This window comes from Siphateles boraxobius, unplaced genomic scaffold (genome assembly GCF_051911475.1).
Source record: "Siphateles boraxobius isolate OS27281-9 unplaced genomic scaffold, OSU_SipBor_1 65, whole genome shotgun sequence".
In the NCBI taxonomy this organism is placed as follows: domain Eukaryota; kingdom Metazoa; phylum Chordata; class Actinopteri; order Cypriniformes; family Leuciscidae; genus Siphateles; species Siphateles boraxobius.
In genome coordinates this window covers 1,410,894-1,425,188 of record NW_027509192.1, presented here as the reverse complement: position 1 = coordinate 1,425,188, position 14,295 = coordinate 1,410,894, and the positions used below count along the sequence as shown (strand labels likewise).

The 14,295-nt window shown below is 37.3% G+C and overlaps 2 protein-coding genes across 2 annotated transcripts; one reads left to right on the top strand and one right to left on the bottom strand.

Annotated features, from left to right (window-relative positions):
- Positions 1–292: 292 nt before the first annotated feature.
- LOC143720397 (uncharacterized) lies at positions 293–2,021 on the bottom strand. Its single transcript, XM_077209885.1, has 5 exons — positions 1,952–2,021; positions 1,655–1,748; positions 1,197–1,301; positions 832–963; positions 293–567 (listed from the first exon to the last, which is right to left on the bottom strand). The coding sequence occupies exons 1-5, from the start codon at positions 2,019–2,021 to the stop codon at positions 495–497; spliced, it is 474 nt and encodes a 157-aa protein (XP_077066000.1). The 3' UTR covers positions 293–494.
- Positions 2,022–6,751: 4,730 nt separating this feature from the next.
- On the top strand, positions 6,752–8,245 carry LOC143721271 (uncharacterized). Its single transcript, XM_077211558.1, has 3 exons — positions 6,752–7,110; positions 7,232–7,514; positions 7,610–8,245. Exons 1-3 carry the CDS (start codon positions 6,752–6,754, stop codon positions 8,243–8,245), a joined length of 1,278 nt encoding a protein of 425 aa, XP_077067673.1.
- The last annotated feature ends 6,050 nt before the right edge of the window (positions 8,246–14,295 follow it).

Here is a 14,295-nt window from a genome sequence, read left to right as displayed (position 1 = left end):
CTTCGATAGCATACCATATTCATGTAGGCTACCACCATTAACATTAACCATACTTCTTTTTTATTTTTTACTACGAACTTCAGGTAAATATCACCACACCTCATCATCTCCAGCCTGTGATTGGTGGTAGGCCTATATTAAATTATGATCTTGTGAGTCACATTAGTGATGTGAAAGCTTAACATAAAGCTCTTATGAAGGGTCGTTAAGTTATTGTCTATTAAATTCATAAACCAGCATGTGCCTCTGAAGAGCTAAAGGTGTGGTTTAATAAACAAGACATGAAGCGGTTCTCAAATCCAGAGTTTAATTTGTAATCTGAACAGTCATTGGGTTTTATGACTACATTTCAATCTGTAGTTTTTGTGACACATTTGGAGGGGGAAAAGTTATTATTTATTCAAATATATACAAACAGTTTGTTTCAAACATTTTAAAACTGATTCAGACGTGAAGTCGTTGTCTTCAGGTTTCTTTGGACATGAAGCCAGTCTTCACTGGTACAGGTTTGGACATGAATACTGTCTCATCAGGAAAATCAATCTTTCTGAATCTCCACCGACGCCACTGCAAAGACAGAGAACATGCATCATGAACAATACGTTCAAGCTTGAAATGACATTCATGCTAGAATATTTCATTTGAGTGCATTCATAGCTTAATGTTAATAGAAAAATATAGATAGCCTATATAGATGAATACAATATAGATGTTATGTATTGAAAGTGTAAAGTGCATAGATATATCTATGCATTTTGCATCAACAGAAAAATGCACATAACAATAACTGAGTTTGTTAAAAGTTGAGAAAATTGAGAAAAACATATTTACCTTTTCTTGCTGCTCTGCATACGTTTCAGGAAGGCGCAGATAGATGTGATTTTAGCTTTAGATTTTAACAGTTCAGCATATCTGTTTGTGAACTCAATGTCGCCCAACTGCCTCGTCTGAAGCCCAGATCTCCTGGAGATACAGGGCAGATTCAATTTCAAAGTGTTGACAAATGACTCGAGTTCATCTGTTTCTTCCAGAAAAAGGCTCTAGTATTTCATTTAAAATGTGTCTATCAATTGATACTCCATTTCAAAATCAGCTGTCTGTGAAGAACTCCACTAGAGGGCGGCCTGCACTTAACGACACACGACAAGACCACAGAAGTAACTTATTTATTAACAATCAAAGTTTATGACACCCACCCGCCTTGGAGTGCAACAAACATATCTGCATCATCCCTGGGAAACAACACCTTTCTGGGAGAAAAGATGTCTGCACTTGAGATGCTGTCCTCTTCTCCGAGATACCTGCGATGATAAAAGCCAAAACAGAAATGAGTCGATAAATCAGCTGAATCTCCACCAGTTTTATCAACACACACACAAGTTTATTTTGTATGTGTGTTTCAAAAATGAAAAAGAAATAAACATAAGGTTAGAAAATTGGAAATCTTATCACCTCCAGACAGAATTGGAGAGAGTGGGATGAAGAAGAAAGAAGAAGAAGATCAACCAAGGACAAAGAGATAATACACATCTAACAAGAGTTGACAGGTCTTAAAATACAGTTATGAACCTGGCTTTCATTTTTATTTTCACTAACAAAAGATCAGATAGAGGTTGAATATTCAGCAAGTTTTTGAAGTTGAACCCAAGCTGACCTGCCCAGAACTGGAAGGCTGGTCGCGCACTGAAAGAGAAATATCGCAAGGATGGACACCTGCGTCAGACTTGTGAGAACAGACATTTCCACACCTTGAAAAGACACAAAGGAGGATTTTTAGGGTGATAAACAAACCAGTTTTCCTGCCAATCGAACAGAACCTACAGTGAACATTAGCCTGTATGTCTAAATCTGGCACATTTACATGATGGATTTGAATCCTCCTGTTAATTAATGTGCATTGTCCCTATTAAAATAAAAGAAAGATTAAAGCTCAGTCAGAAACTTGACTCACCCTCGGTTTGAAGCTCTGGTGGCGGTCTAGCAGTCGTCCAACGGTTCTTGTCTGGTTGTTTTATTCCCATCCTTTTTGTACCCACAAAATCATTGATCATGAAACGTCACCACCCATAAAGTCTTATTCCAAGTGAGTTTTATTGGCATTACTATTTGCTTTTTCATTAGCTATTTGCCAAGGTTTCCTACACTTGATGTGACACATGTGCACTCATGCTAAAAAAATAAATATGATTAACAATGTTGACTTCCTAAATTGGTGGTAAACCGGTTGATGAGGCAAAGGAATTGGTTAACTCACTTGTTTGATATTGTTGCGATTGCTAATAAATCAATGAGGAAGGAACGACTATGTGTTAGAGAGAAAGGAGATTATGGGTGGTCATACAAACACAAGCATTAGTGAATGAATGACGGTAGTAAATATCATGATTATGGTTCCAAATGGCCTATTCAGTAACTAAGAATCAGCCAGACACATTTCTAACACACACACACACGACAAACATCGCTTTTGCTTACACTTATTAAGGATTTAAACAACCCCAAATTAAACACTGGCACAAAACCAATCCAACCACTTGTGCTACAAATATACTTTATATCAAGAGGTCTGCTATTACTCGAAGAAAGTATACTTTTCACCTATCATATGTTAAAACTGGATTTGCAAGGACTAGAGTTATAGAGACCAGAATATGAGAGACGCAGCAACCACATCGCAACACATTAAAAATAATACTCAGAACAGCAACAAACATCTTCAAATAAGAAAAGTTAGTGTATAACTAGGTAAAGTTCACCCAAAAAAATGAAGTTCTGGCATAATCAATCTTATATTGTTCAAAACATGTGATGTTATTTTGTCTGTGGAAAACAAAAGGAGGAAGTTGGCTCAGCAAAGCTGATGTTTTCCATGCAGTATCAAAAAGTGATCCATATAACTCTTGAAGTATTCAGTCTTCTGAAGTCGTTTTATAGCACTGAAAATCTTTGTTTTCCTCTGTAGCACTAGCAGTGTTCATGCTTGTTCAGTTGAACATATATCGTGTTCACAAAACACACAATATCACAATACACACAAAATATTAACATAAAAGTCGAGTAGATTTTTGAAAGAAAAAAGCCCAATTTACCACATGTAGTATCTTCTGTCCAACAGTAGCGGGCGCTGGGAAGTCATATATTGAGGAAGTGCAGAGCTTTTAGTTAATCAAGAATGATGTGCTTTGGAACCAAACCCCAACCATGTCATGTCTCTGTATTTGACAAAAGCATTCCAGTGAGCATCATTAAAGCCGCGGGTCCTACTGGGGGTTTCAATCTTTTACAATTACATGATGGACCCTCAAACACGGTCGTCCTGGTCCGACCGCCGCCCATCCGAAATTTTAAAAGGTAGCTATATATTTTCATGTAAAGAAATTCACATAGCCTACTGTTAAAATTAACATTATTAATATGCGTAAAATAGTTTATGGAAAATATTTAGTTTCTAATATGTTACATTATTAAAAAATTTCTACTGAGTTCAGTGCTGTAACCTATTATTTATTCAGATATATAAACATTTTGCAATCTATTTATTTTAATCAAGGTTTTATTCATTTTATCAAATTTATTTATTTAGTAGTTATAAATAAACCCCTAAATAAATAGGACCGCTACCTTTGCGGTACCGGACCCCGGTTTGAAAAACATTGCCCGTGACCCAATCAAACTTCTCAATAAAGCCTGTAATGCCAAAGTTTATGCCTAATGAGATGTAATTTTAATTGTCCTTCAGTAGTTTAGCGTGAAGATGAGGACATTCAGGACAACAGATGATTCAAATCATGCTCTCGTCTCGTTTCTCTTTTACACACTCGTCTTCAACTCTCCCCAACTTCAGTGAATCACAGCCACATGCGTTCACTTCTTAAGCATCTCAATTGGCTCTAATTTGAGGGTATGAAGGAATAATGAGAGCTAAAGCTCTCTCAGATGTTATTGAACACATTCGTTTCTGTTAGGAATGAGATGGTGAAGAGCAGACACAGCTGGCACGACCTCTTTTTATAGATCTTTAGACATATTTTATAATAATACACAATTAGGTGGAGATAAAATGCGGTTAGTGAACCGGGGAAGACTGCGGTAAATACAATACATGATTGAGATTGCCACGTATACTGAATCCGCGAGGGTTTAAATGACGGGTTGTTGACTGATGTTGATGACTGATATGTTGATGACTGATTGGTATGAGAGACGGAGATGGAAATGGAAAAGGGCAGCTTGAACGGACATATTTAGAGCCTATATGTGATAGAGATAGAAATTCAGAATAATTGTTGAATGTAATTTTGGGTTAGTGTCTTTTTGAAATATTATATTTCCTATCCGCTGAAGCTCAGTTCATTTAGATTAAATGAAAATTTTGCTGAAGTTACATACATAATAAACATGTTAAAGGGATAGTTCACCCAAAAATGAAACTCATGAACTCTCTTGTTGTTCCAAACCCGTAAGACTTTTGTTCATGTGTAAAACAACAATTAAAGGTATAGATGAAATCTGAGAGGGTTCAGTCCCTCCATTGATATGCAACTACCACTTTGACGCTTCAAAAAGTTCATAAATAGATTGTAAAACTAAACCATATGAATTGAGCAGTTTAGTCCACATTTTCTGAAGAGACTTGATCGCTTTATGATGAACAGATTGAATTTAGGCTTTAATTCAAATATAAACATTGATCAACTCACACAATAATAAACAGAAGCTCAAGCATGTTCGCTTGACATGCGAGAACCAATGAGGTTCAATCTTGTGTAACTTTTATGTTAGATGCGACTAATCGATTTGACAGAACTAGCTTTTATGTAAATGACTTAAAAGTTATGATTTGTTGAAAGTCTTAATTTGCATAATCTGTCTTAAAGGCAGCCATAGATGTTTCTCCTGAGAAAAAGACCCCAGTTATCCCACATATGTCTCCTCTCCTGAGATCTCAACAATGTCTCAAACTTTGCTCAGATTTGCCAAAATAGCATGTAAAACTTAACTATTTTCAGATCATATTTTTTTGTTCAGATCAACGAATCCTAAAATAATTTTTTTTGATGTTAATGCTGAAGACCTTCAAATCAAGTAGGCTGCCAATAGAGGGAGTCAAGTACCTTTGAAACAATTATGAAAGTAGTTTGTTTTATAAATAGCATAAAAATAGGTAAAAATCAGGAATATTCAACTAAATATTCAAGGACTTTTACATTTTTCATAAAATTAAAAGTATTAAAAATTTTAAACATTTCCATCACAAATTTTGTGATTGTGTAAAATGATAAATAAATGCTAGATCAGCAGTGACAGTTTTCATTGAGTTTCAAAACATTTTCCCCCCAGTTGTTTGTGGATGACTGGAGAAGTTTAAAAATATATATTTTATACAATTTACAGTTTTAAAAAAGGACTGTTTAAAGTCACTTTTTGCTCAACAACAATGACCTGCTTGAATTGTTTGAAACTGCTCTACTTATCACAAAGATTTATATCACAAAAAAACTTTTAGAACATGATTAAAATCTTAGTTAGCTGTTTGACTAACTGTGGTAGACACAGCAAAATGACAATATGTGTTGCACAACGCAATCTCATGAGAAAATAAAACTATTTTACAAGGTGGTGATTTCATATAAATACATACACTATTATATTAGTTCAAAAAAGTTACGATTTCTAGAAAATAAAGCATGAAGTGCCACCCCTAAACCTAAGCAGGTCATGCGAAAACTTACCAATGGGATCGTAAGGATTTATACAAACCAATTACCCCAAAACGTAAAATAGTTATGAATTCCATAGAAATTGTGTTGTTTGCATAAGATGAACATCAATAGATTGTGACTGAATATTTTCTTAAATTCTCCTTTTAAAGGTCAACCACTTCTCCCTTTATTTATCATGTAAATAACACTGTTTTAATCCACTGAAGTTGAAAATCAATATTATAATTAATCATTAATTATGCGGGTAGATGAGTAAGCTGATGAGTAAGACCTTGTGGGGATATTTTCTGGTCCCCATGAAGAAATAAGCTTATACAGTTTTTTACAATCACTTTGTTACTATTTTCAGAACCTTGATGTCATTTTTCACAACTCTAGACACAAAACTCACAACCAATTATCAAAATGCACATTTTTCAAAACTCTAACCATTTTCTCAATTGTTTGGATACAATACACATAAAACTTAGATCATTTGTTCATTCAACAAAAATCACTTGTTCAATATGACACAACTTAACATCAAAGTACTACTATTTCAAAAGGCAATTCACACATTACATTTCAAATGAATGTCTATTCATTTCCTTACACTGATCTAACTATCAATTGATACAACTGCTCAAAATGATAAGTAACTGTTGCGTTACTCTTAATGCATAGTTGTATGGAAACAGACAAACGATCTTCCATGTTTACAGTAAATCATGAAAGTTTCAAGATAACGAGATTCATTGTCACCAATTAGCGTGGAGCATGAACCAATTAGACTACAATATCCATGGATGTAGCCTAATATTTTATATCATACTGTAATGCTTCATCAGACACTGTGTCTATGGTCCCAAATACTGTACCACCTTTTCAGACTATTTAAAGTATTGACAGTACTGCACTGTAGAGATGCAGGCCCTTGGAATTGCTTGTCCAATTCTGCCAACTTGTTACTGATGATTGAGGGCACATTGTGGAATGAGTATATAAAGAGTTGATTGGGATCCAATTGCAAGAGCATAGTGATACGTAACATGGAGCCAGCAGGTGATCCAGGTCACAATGGAGGTCAAGCAGTGGTGGGAGGAAGACGAGGAAGACGAGGAAGACGAGGAAGACGTGTTGGTCAAAGGAATGGTAGGGGACAGGCACCCCTTCTGAGAGGTGGTCGTGGGCCTCGTTTGAGAGTTGTGGGGGAACGTGGTAGAGGACAAGGCCACGGACCAAGACAGCGGCAGCAACAGCATAGAGTGTCCAATGAAATTCGGGCAATAGTTGTAGACCATGTCATAAATCATGGCATGACAATGACTGAGGCGGCTACAATGATACAACCAAACCTGAGAAGGTCAACCGTGGCCTCAATAATCAGAACTTTCCGCAATGAGAACCGGTAAGTTATCAGCATGCACTAAACATTATGCTACTCTCAATTGTCAAATGACTGCATACCAATGTGTATCACAGAATAGGTGATGTGACCAAGTGTCTTCTTACTCTAATGTTCCCTGTAGAATTGTGACTAGGCCAAATAGTGGAGGCAGAGGCAAAATTCTAACTGACCAGCAAGAGCAGGCTGTGGTCGATTTGGTTCGGGCCAGAAATGATATTCGCCTTACAGAAATTCGCCAGCATATCTTGGACAATGAAGACATGTTCAACAATGTGGGATCCATAAGTTTGCCGACTATTGCACGCATACTGAAAAGGCACCAGGTATCTATAAAACAACTATACCATGTGCCTTTCGAAAGAAATGCAGACAGAGTGAAACAAATGAGGACTGAGTATGTTCAGGTAAGTTCAGTTTCAAGACGGCTGTTGTAAAAACATTCCCAAAAATTCTACATTGTACGGTAATCTCTAAATCTCTTTCCAAAATGTATTTTTAGAGGGTGATGGAGCTGGATGCTGATGACGACCATCACAAATTCATATATTTGGATGAGGCAGGTTTTAATCTGGCCAAGACAAGGAGGAGAGGTCGGAATTTCATTGGCCAGCGGGCAACCATCCGAGTACCTGGACAACGTGGGGCCAACATTACCATGTGTGCGGCTATATCAGAAGATGGTGTGGTGGGACGCAGACCTCATATTGGACCATATAATGCAGCTCTCCTTGTCACCTTTCTTGATGAGCTCGAACAGGTTTGTAGAGCTGAAGGTGTGACCTATGTGATTGTCTGGGACAATGTCAGGTTCCATCATGCTCATGTGGTGCAAGCATGGTTTCAGGCCCATGCACAATTTACCACCCTGTATTTACCCCCATACTCCCCCTTCCTTAACCCGATTGAGGGGCACCCTCATGAACATGATAGGCACCCTCATGAACAAGTCACTCTTCTCCAGGCCATGGATGACGGCTGCAATGACATAACAGCAGACCAGTGTCAGGCCTGGATTCGCCATGCCCGAAGGTTTTTTCAAAGATGTTTGGCTAATGAAAACATCCATTGTGATGTAGATGAGAACCTGTGGCCAAATCCACAACACAGAGTTGATGACAATGTAGAAGTACAGTAATCACTGCTGTTTTATTTCTTACAGTGCAAGCAAGTTGAGGAACACTGCATTTGATGGTTTACAGTACTGTCTTTTCTTTTCTATTTCATTGCATTTGATGGTTTACAGTACTGTCTTTTCTTTTCTATTTCATAGCTAATTACTGTATTTTTGCTTTGATTAAAATAAACCAATGTTGTGATTGTACTGTAGTGTTTTGCATCAATATATTACAAACTTTGTTCAATGATTCCACTTTGTCTGTATTCTCTCTACTACTGCAGTACTTTACAGTAACAGAGGTATTTACTGTACATGTAGTACCATAATGAAACCTGTATCACCTATTTTGTTCTACAATAGTTAATGATTGTACGAACAATGACAGAGTGAAACTATCGGTTGCTTGTGTGTGGGTGATCTATAGTTGTGTTTCAATGGTATTTCACAGTAAATTTGTTTTTTGAACCAATGATTGTGCAAGTGCAAGATTTCTTTAAAGATGTGAATGCACAATGCAATGTTTTGAACATTAGACAACCTGTGGTACAAGTGATAAGAGTTTTGAAAAATGACATCAAGGTTCTGAAAATAGTAGCAAAGTGATTGTAAAAAACTGTAAATCATATTGAATTATCTATTTTGAAAATCTAAAATAGCAGAAAGTTTTGTGTGATGCATGGTAAGTTTAGGCGTATAGAGTTAGTTTAAGGGGACAGAATACACAGTTTGTACAGTATAAAACCCATTATGTACATAAGAGTCCCCATAAAGCATGGAAACCCAACGTGTGTGTGTGTGTGTGTGTGTGTGTGTGTGTGTGTACCTGTAATTTAAATCTACACCATGACATGGAGATAAACAAACACCCTCACTGTGAAAGATGTTCATGTACCAGATCACACCACATGACCATTTACCCATAATGCCCTCCTGCTGTCGTATAACTGCCCCGGCTGAGCCAAAACCAATCTCCGTAAGAGTAGACATGGCAGACGCGCGCAGCAGCTGCACCGGTTCCGTACGCCATCTGTGATCAAACTCTCAAAAACACACTTCACAATGTATTGCTTATTTACAGCTGGAGGGTTTGATGTTATTTTCACAGTGTTTTCATGCATGGCATAACACTAACCTCAACAATACGCAAAACTGTCCGATATAATATCACAAAGGGGATTATGATAGTTTTTTTTAATGCATTGCGTCAGCAGAAGTTAAGACTAAAACTAAAAAACTAAGCTAAATATTTTATTATATTAGCAATATTAACAGTGACGGATGAATCTACAGCATAAATACTGTATGCTGTTGAAATTGCTGCAAGAAAATGATATGGGATTTATTTTAGTTTAAAAATGGTTTGCTTTGATGATATGGTTAGTTGCATTTCAGTACCCTGCTTTTTTCGCCACAATCTGAACAGACCTTCAACCCTCCACAGATTTAGACATGTTTTCCTCCGACGTTTAGATTTACTGTTACTGTCCCTTCACTTTAACCAAAGCTTACACATTAGAGTAAATTACTGTCTAACACTTCCACACAAATAGGATTTAATAACGCTTAATGGTGACAGTAAGTGTTTTTATTAGAAGACTATTTAAGGTTTAATCTGACAATAACGAGAAGGGAATGGGATTGAGTATAGATGAGACACGCACAAGTGATAAAAATGGTTTTATATGTCACTTAATAACAACACAGCAATTTATGCTGCAGTTTCTTAAATTAAAAGCACAAATCAAAATGAAAACGCCAGGTGTTTACTTTCACTCTTCTGTCTAGCGAATGAAAGATAACTAAAAGGGTTTGTGTGTAACAGCAATTGAACTTTCCCGGTTCACTTTCTCCCTTTTTCCTCGAAAACTGTCTAGATCGATACTTTAATCCGGACACAAACACACAGAACTCTTTAACTTACATAAACTGAAAATGATTGATCAATTCTCTATACCGGAGCTAAAATAGGTGCAATATGTGCAAAAATATTTTAACTTGAGAAAAACACAAAACTTTGTTTACAGTACTGCAATTACAATGGAAGTCTATGGGCCAGGACATTAGGCATTAAAATACACACTTCTGTGTATGTCAAACAACATACACCCAATACCCAATATATATATATATATATATATATATATATATATATATATATATAGGTCATTCTCAAAAAATTAGCATATTGTGATAAAGTTCATTATTTTCCATTATGTAATGATAAAAATTAAACTTTCATATATTTTAGATTCATTGCACACCATCTGAAATATTTCAGGTCTTTTATTGTTTTAATACTGATGATTTTGGCATACAGCTCATGAAAACCCCAAATTCCTATCTCAAAAAATTAGCATATTTCATCCGACCAATAAAAGAAGTGTTTTTAATACAAAAAAAGTCAACCTTCAAATAATTGTGTTCAGTTATGCACTCAATACTTGGTCGGGAATCCTTTTGCAGAAATGACTGCTTCAATGCGGCGTGGCATGGAGGCAATCAGCCTGTGGCACTGCTGAGGGGTTATGGAGGCCCAGGATGCTTCGATAGCGGCCTTAAGCTCATCCAGAGTGTTGGGTCTTGCGTCTCTCAACTTTCTCTTCACAATATCCCACAGATTCTCTATGGGGTTCAGGTCAGGAGAGTTGGCAGGCCAATTGAGCACAGTAATACCATGGTCAGTAAACCATTTACCAGTGGTTTTGGCACTGTGAGCAGGTGCCAGGTCGTGCTGAAAAATGAAATCAGATGGAAGCATGAAGTGCTCCAAAATCTCCAGATAGCTAGCTGCATTGACCCTGCCCTTGATAAAACACAGTGGACCAACACCAGCAGCTGACATGGCACCCCAGACCATCACTGACTGTGGGTACTTGACACTGGACTTCAGGCATTTTGGCATTTCCTCCTCCCCAGTCTTCCTCCAGACTCTGGCACCTTGATTTCCGAATGACATGCAAAATTTGCTTTCATCCGAAAAAAGTACTTTGGACCACTGAGCAACAGTCCAGTGCTGCTTCTCTGTAGCCCAGGTCAGGCGCTTCTGCCGCTGTTTCTGGTTGAAAAGTGGCTTGACCTGGGGAATGCGGCACCTGTAGCCCATTTCCTGCACACGCCTGTGCACGGTGGCTCTGGATGTTTCTACTCCAGACTCAGTCCACTGCTTCCGCAGGTCCCCCAAGGTCTGGAATCGGTCCTTCTCCACAATCTTCCTCAGGGTCCGGTCACCTCTTCTCGTTGTCCAGCGTTTTTTGCCACACTTTTTCCTTCCCACAGACTTCCCACTGAGGTGCCTTGATACAGCACTCTGGGAACAGCCTATTTGTTCAGAAATTTCTTTCTGTGTCTTACCCTCTTGCTTGAGGGTGTCAATGATGGCCTTCTGGACAGCAGTCAGGTCGGCAGTCTTACCCATGATTGCGGTTTTGAGTAATGAAACAGGCTGGGAGTTTTTAAAAGCCTCGGGAATCTTTTGCAGGTGTTTAGAGTTAATTAGTTGATTCAGATGATTAGGTTAATAGCTCGTTTAGAGAGCCTTTTCATGATATGCTAATTTTTTGAGATAGGAATTTTGGGTTTTCATGAGCTGTATGCCAAAATCATCAGTATTAAAACAATAAAAGACCTGAAATATTTCAGTTGGTGTGCAATGAATCTAAAATATATGAAAGTTTAATTTTTATCATTACATTATGGAAAATAATTAACTTTATCACAATATGCTAATTTTTTGAGAAGGACCTGTATATATATATATATATATATATATATATATATATATATATTAGACAACTTTGCAGCACAAGTAATGGTTTACTATAATGCTATTATAAACACCAAAATAGAAATACAAGCTGCATTTCTGAGCTTCTAAATTTAAACCTTCCAGATCATTGTGAGCGCAGTAAATTAGCAAAACAGTTTTGTTGGTTTATACAGACTAGGTAGTGAGATCAAATTTTCTGTGGTAATAATCAACCGTCACTGATGCTGTACATAGAAAATAATGTGTTTTTTTGTTTTTGTTTTCAAATTCAGGATATTCCTGTAGGTCACAGTTGAAATAAAGTTGTTCACCTCACCATGTTTGATGTGTAGCTGACTGAAAGTCTGGTTCGTTCTCCTCCAACATAGTTATATACCTCTATAATTAATAATTATACTAATAATAAATCATTCAGAAAAGGTCAGGTGCAGATATTGCTCTTTAAAAAGGCCTAACTGACGTTAGCCACAAAATATAATTGAGACAAAATCTATGAAAGAGTAACAAATTAATTAATCTTCAATATTTCAATCAACATACATAAATATACAGTACGTCATATTACATTTACCGAATTAATGAGTTTTACTCGCAATTTGGTGGAACAAATCCGCAGGCTTTTATATCTAAAAGGTCAACGTCAACTGCATTCGTCTTTACAACCTGGAAAGGTTAAATCATTACTTATAATAATGCAGATGAAACCTACACAGATAATCCATAAAGCAAAACAGATTGTGGCACACAGGCCGGTCACTCTCACTGCACGAATGTTGCTCACCATATTTGCTACAAACACATTTTGAAAACAGCAAACTTGAATAATCATGACATCAAATAAACATCATTTAGCTGTTTGTGGGTGAGATTTGAAAGGTTAGACAAGCGTCTTTCCCCAGTCCAACAACCCAAGTCCGGATCTGCAGATCAAAGCAGCTTATGACCCAATCAAACATTTCTGCTCACGGTGGAGTAAACACTAATCATGATGACAATGTTGATGATGATTATGATAATGATGTCATCAGTGACTACTAAGCTTCCTCAGTGGAATGGATTATAGAGGCATGCCAATCATAATAAAGATGACTAGAAACATATTAATATTATTTTATTTCATTGACATGTATTATTATTATCACAAAATGTAATTGTATTATTCGTAACCAAAACACTGTTGATTTGTTGTAGCTGAGCTATGCACTGTGTCTAATGAATGGCACCGAATGGATCTCAGACACAAAGAGACACCTGCGTGACCTTCTACACACAACAGCCCAAATGAAAGCAGCGCTAATTTGTTTTGACAAACGTTTAACTGGCCATTTTACAAACCACAAACACACAATCCATTGTTTAAGCTCTGTCCTGCTGGCATAACATATGTATCCTGCAGTGCGACATGCACAACTCTGTCGAAAATGATTTTAAACTACATATTTCCGTATATTCTATTAGTATTATTATTATTATTACTATGGATATTATTATTATTTACGCAAACTCATATTAAAGGGACCATTGAAGTGCCTTAAAACGCGCAGCCTTTTACAATGTGTTGACGTAATTTCCACTGAAACAGGAACAGGACGGGACATATTGAACAGCTCCTCCCCCTTTTAAAATAGCCAATGGAGTTTATCACAGCTCGGCCAGAGGTGTTGAGCTTGATAAAGCCGTAGTTCCCTCCTAATCTCAATAGGCTTGTTCGACTTGAACCGGCGCTGCACAGACCGATCGGTTGATGACATCAAAGTACCGCGAGAGCGATTAGAGAGCAGACGGCTCCTTATGCTTTTGAATCGCTCTCGCGGTACTTTGATGTCATCAACCGATCGGTCTGCGCAGCGCCGGTTCAAGTCGAACAAGCCTTATAATTTCTCCTCTTAATCTCTTCCATATCGCTTTAAAATACTGCTGTGTAGAATTCAAATGGGTCCGATATGTTTTGTGGTCAGCGATGACTCGTCGCACATATATATATGATCTGCTCTGTGCTGCAGCTGCGGCGGTTCGCGTGACACTAATGTGAAACTAGACTTAATTTGCATATTTACACTGTCTAAGGGCCTCATTTATATCCATTGCGTACGCACAAAACAGGCCCTGAAAGAGGCGTACGCCACTTCATAAGCACAAGTTGTGATTTATAAAAACAAACTTGACGGGAAAATGTGCGCACCTGCACGCAAACTCTGACCCATGCGTACGAACATTTTGGAGATGGAGCAGTTTGGAGACACCGATGGTGAGCTGGAGTTAAATGTATTTTTCGTCACTTTTGGACAGAAAATCTAAAGAA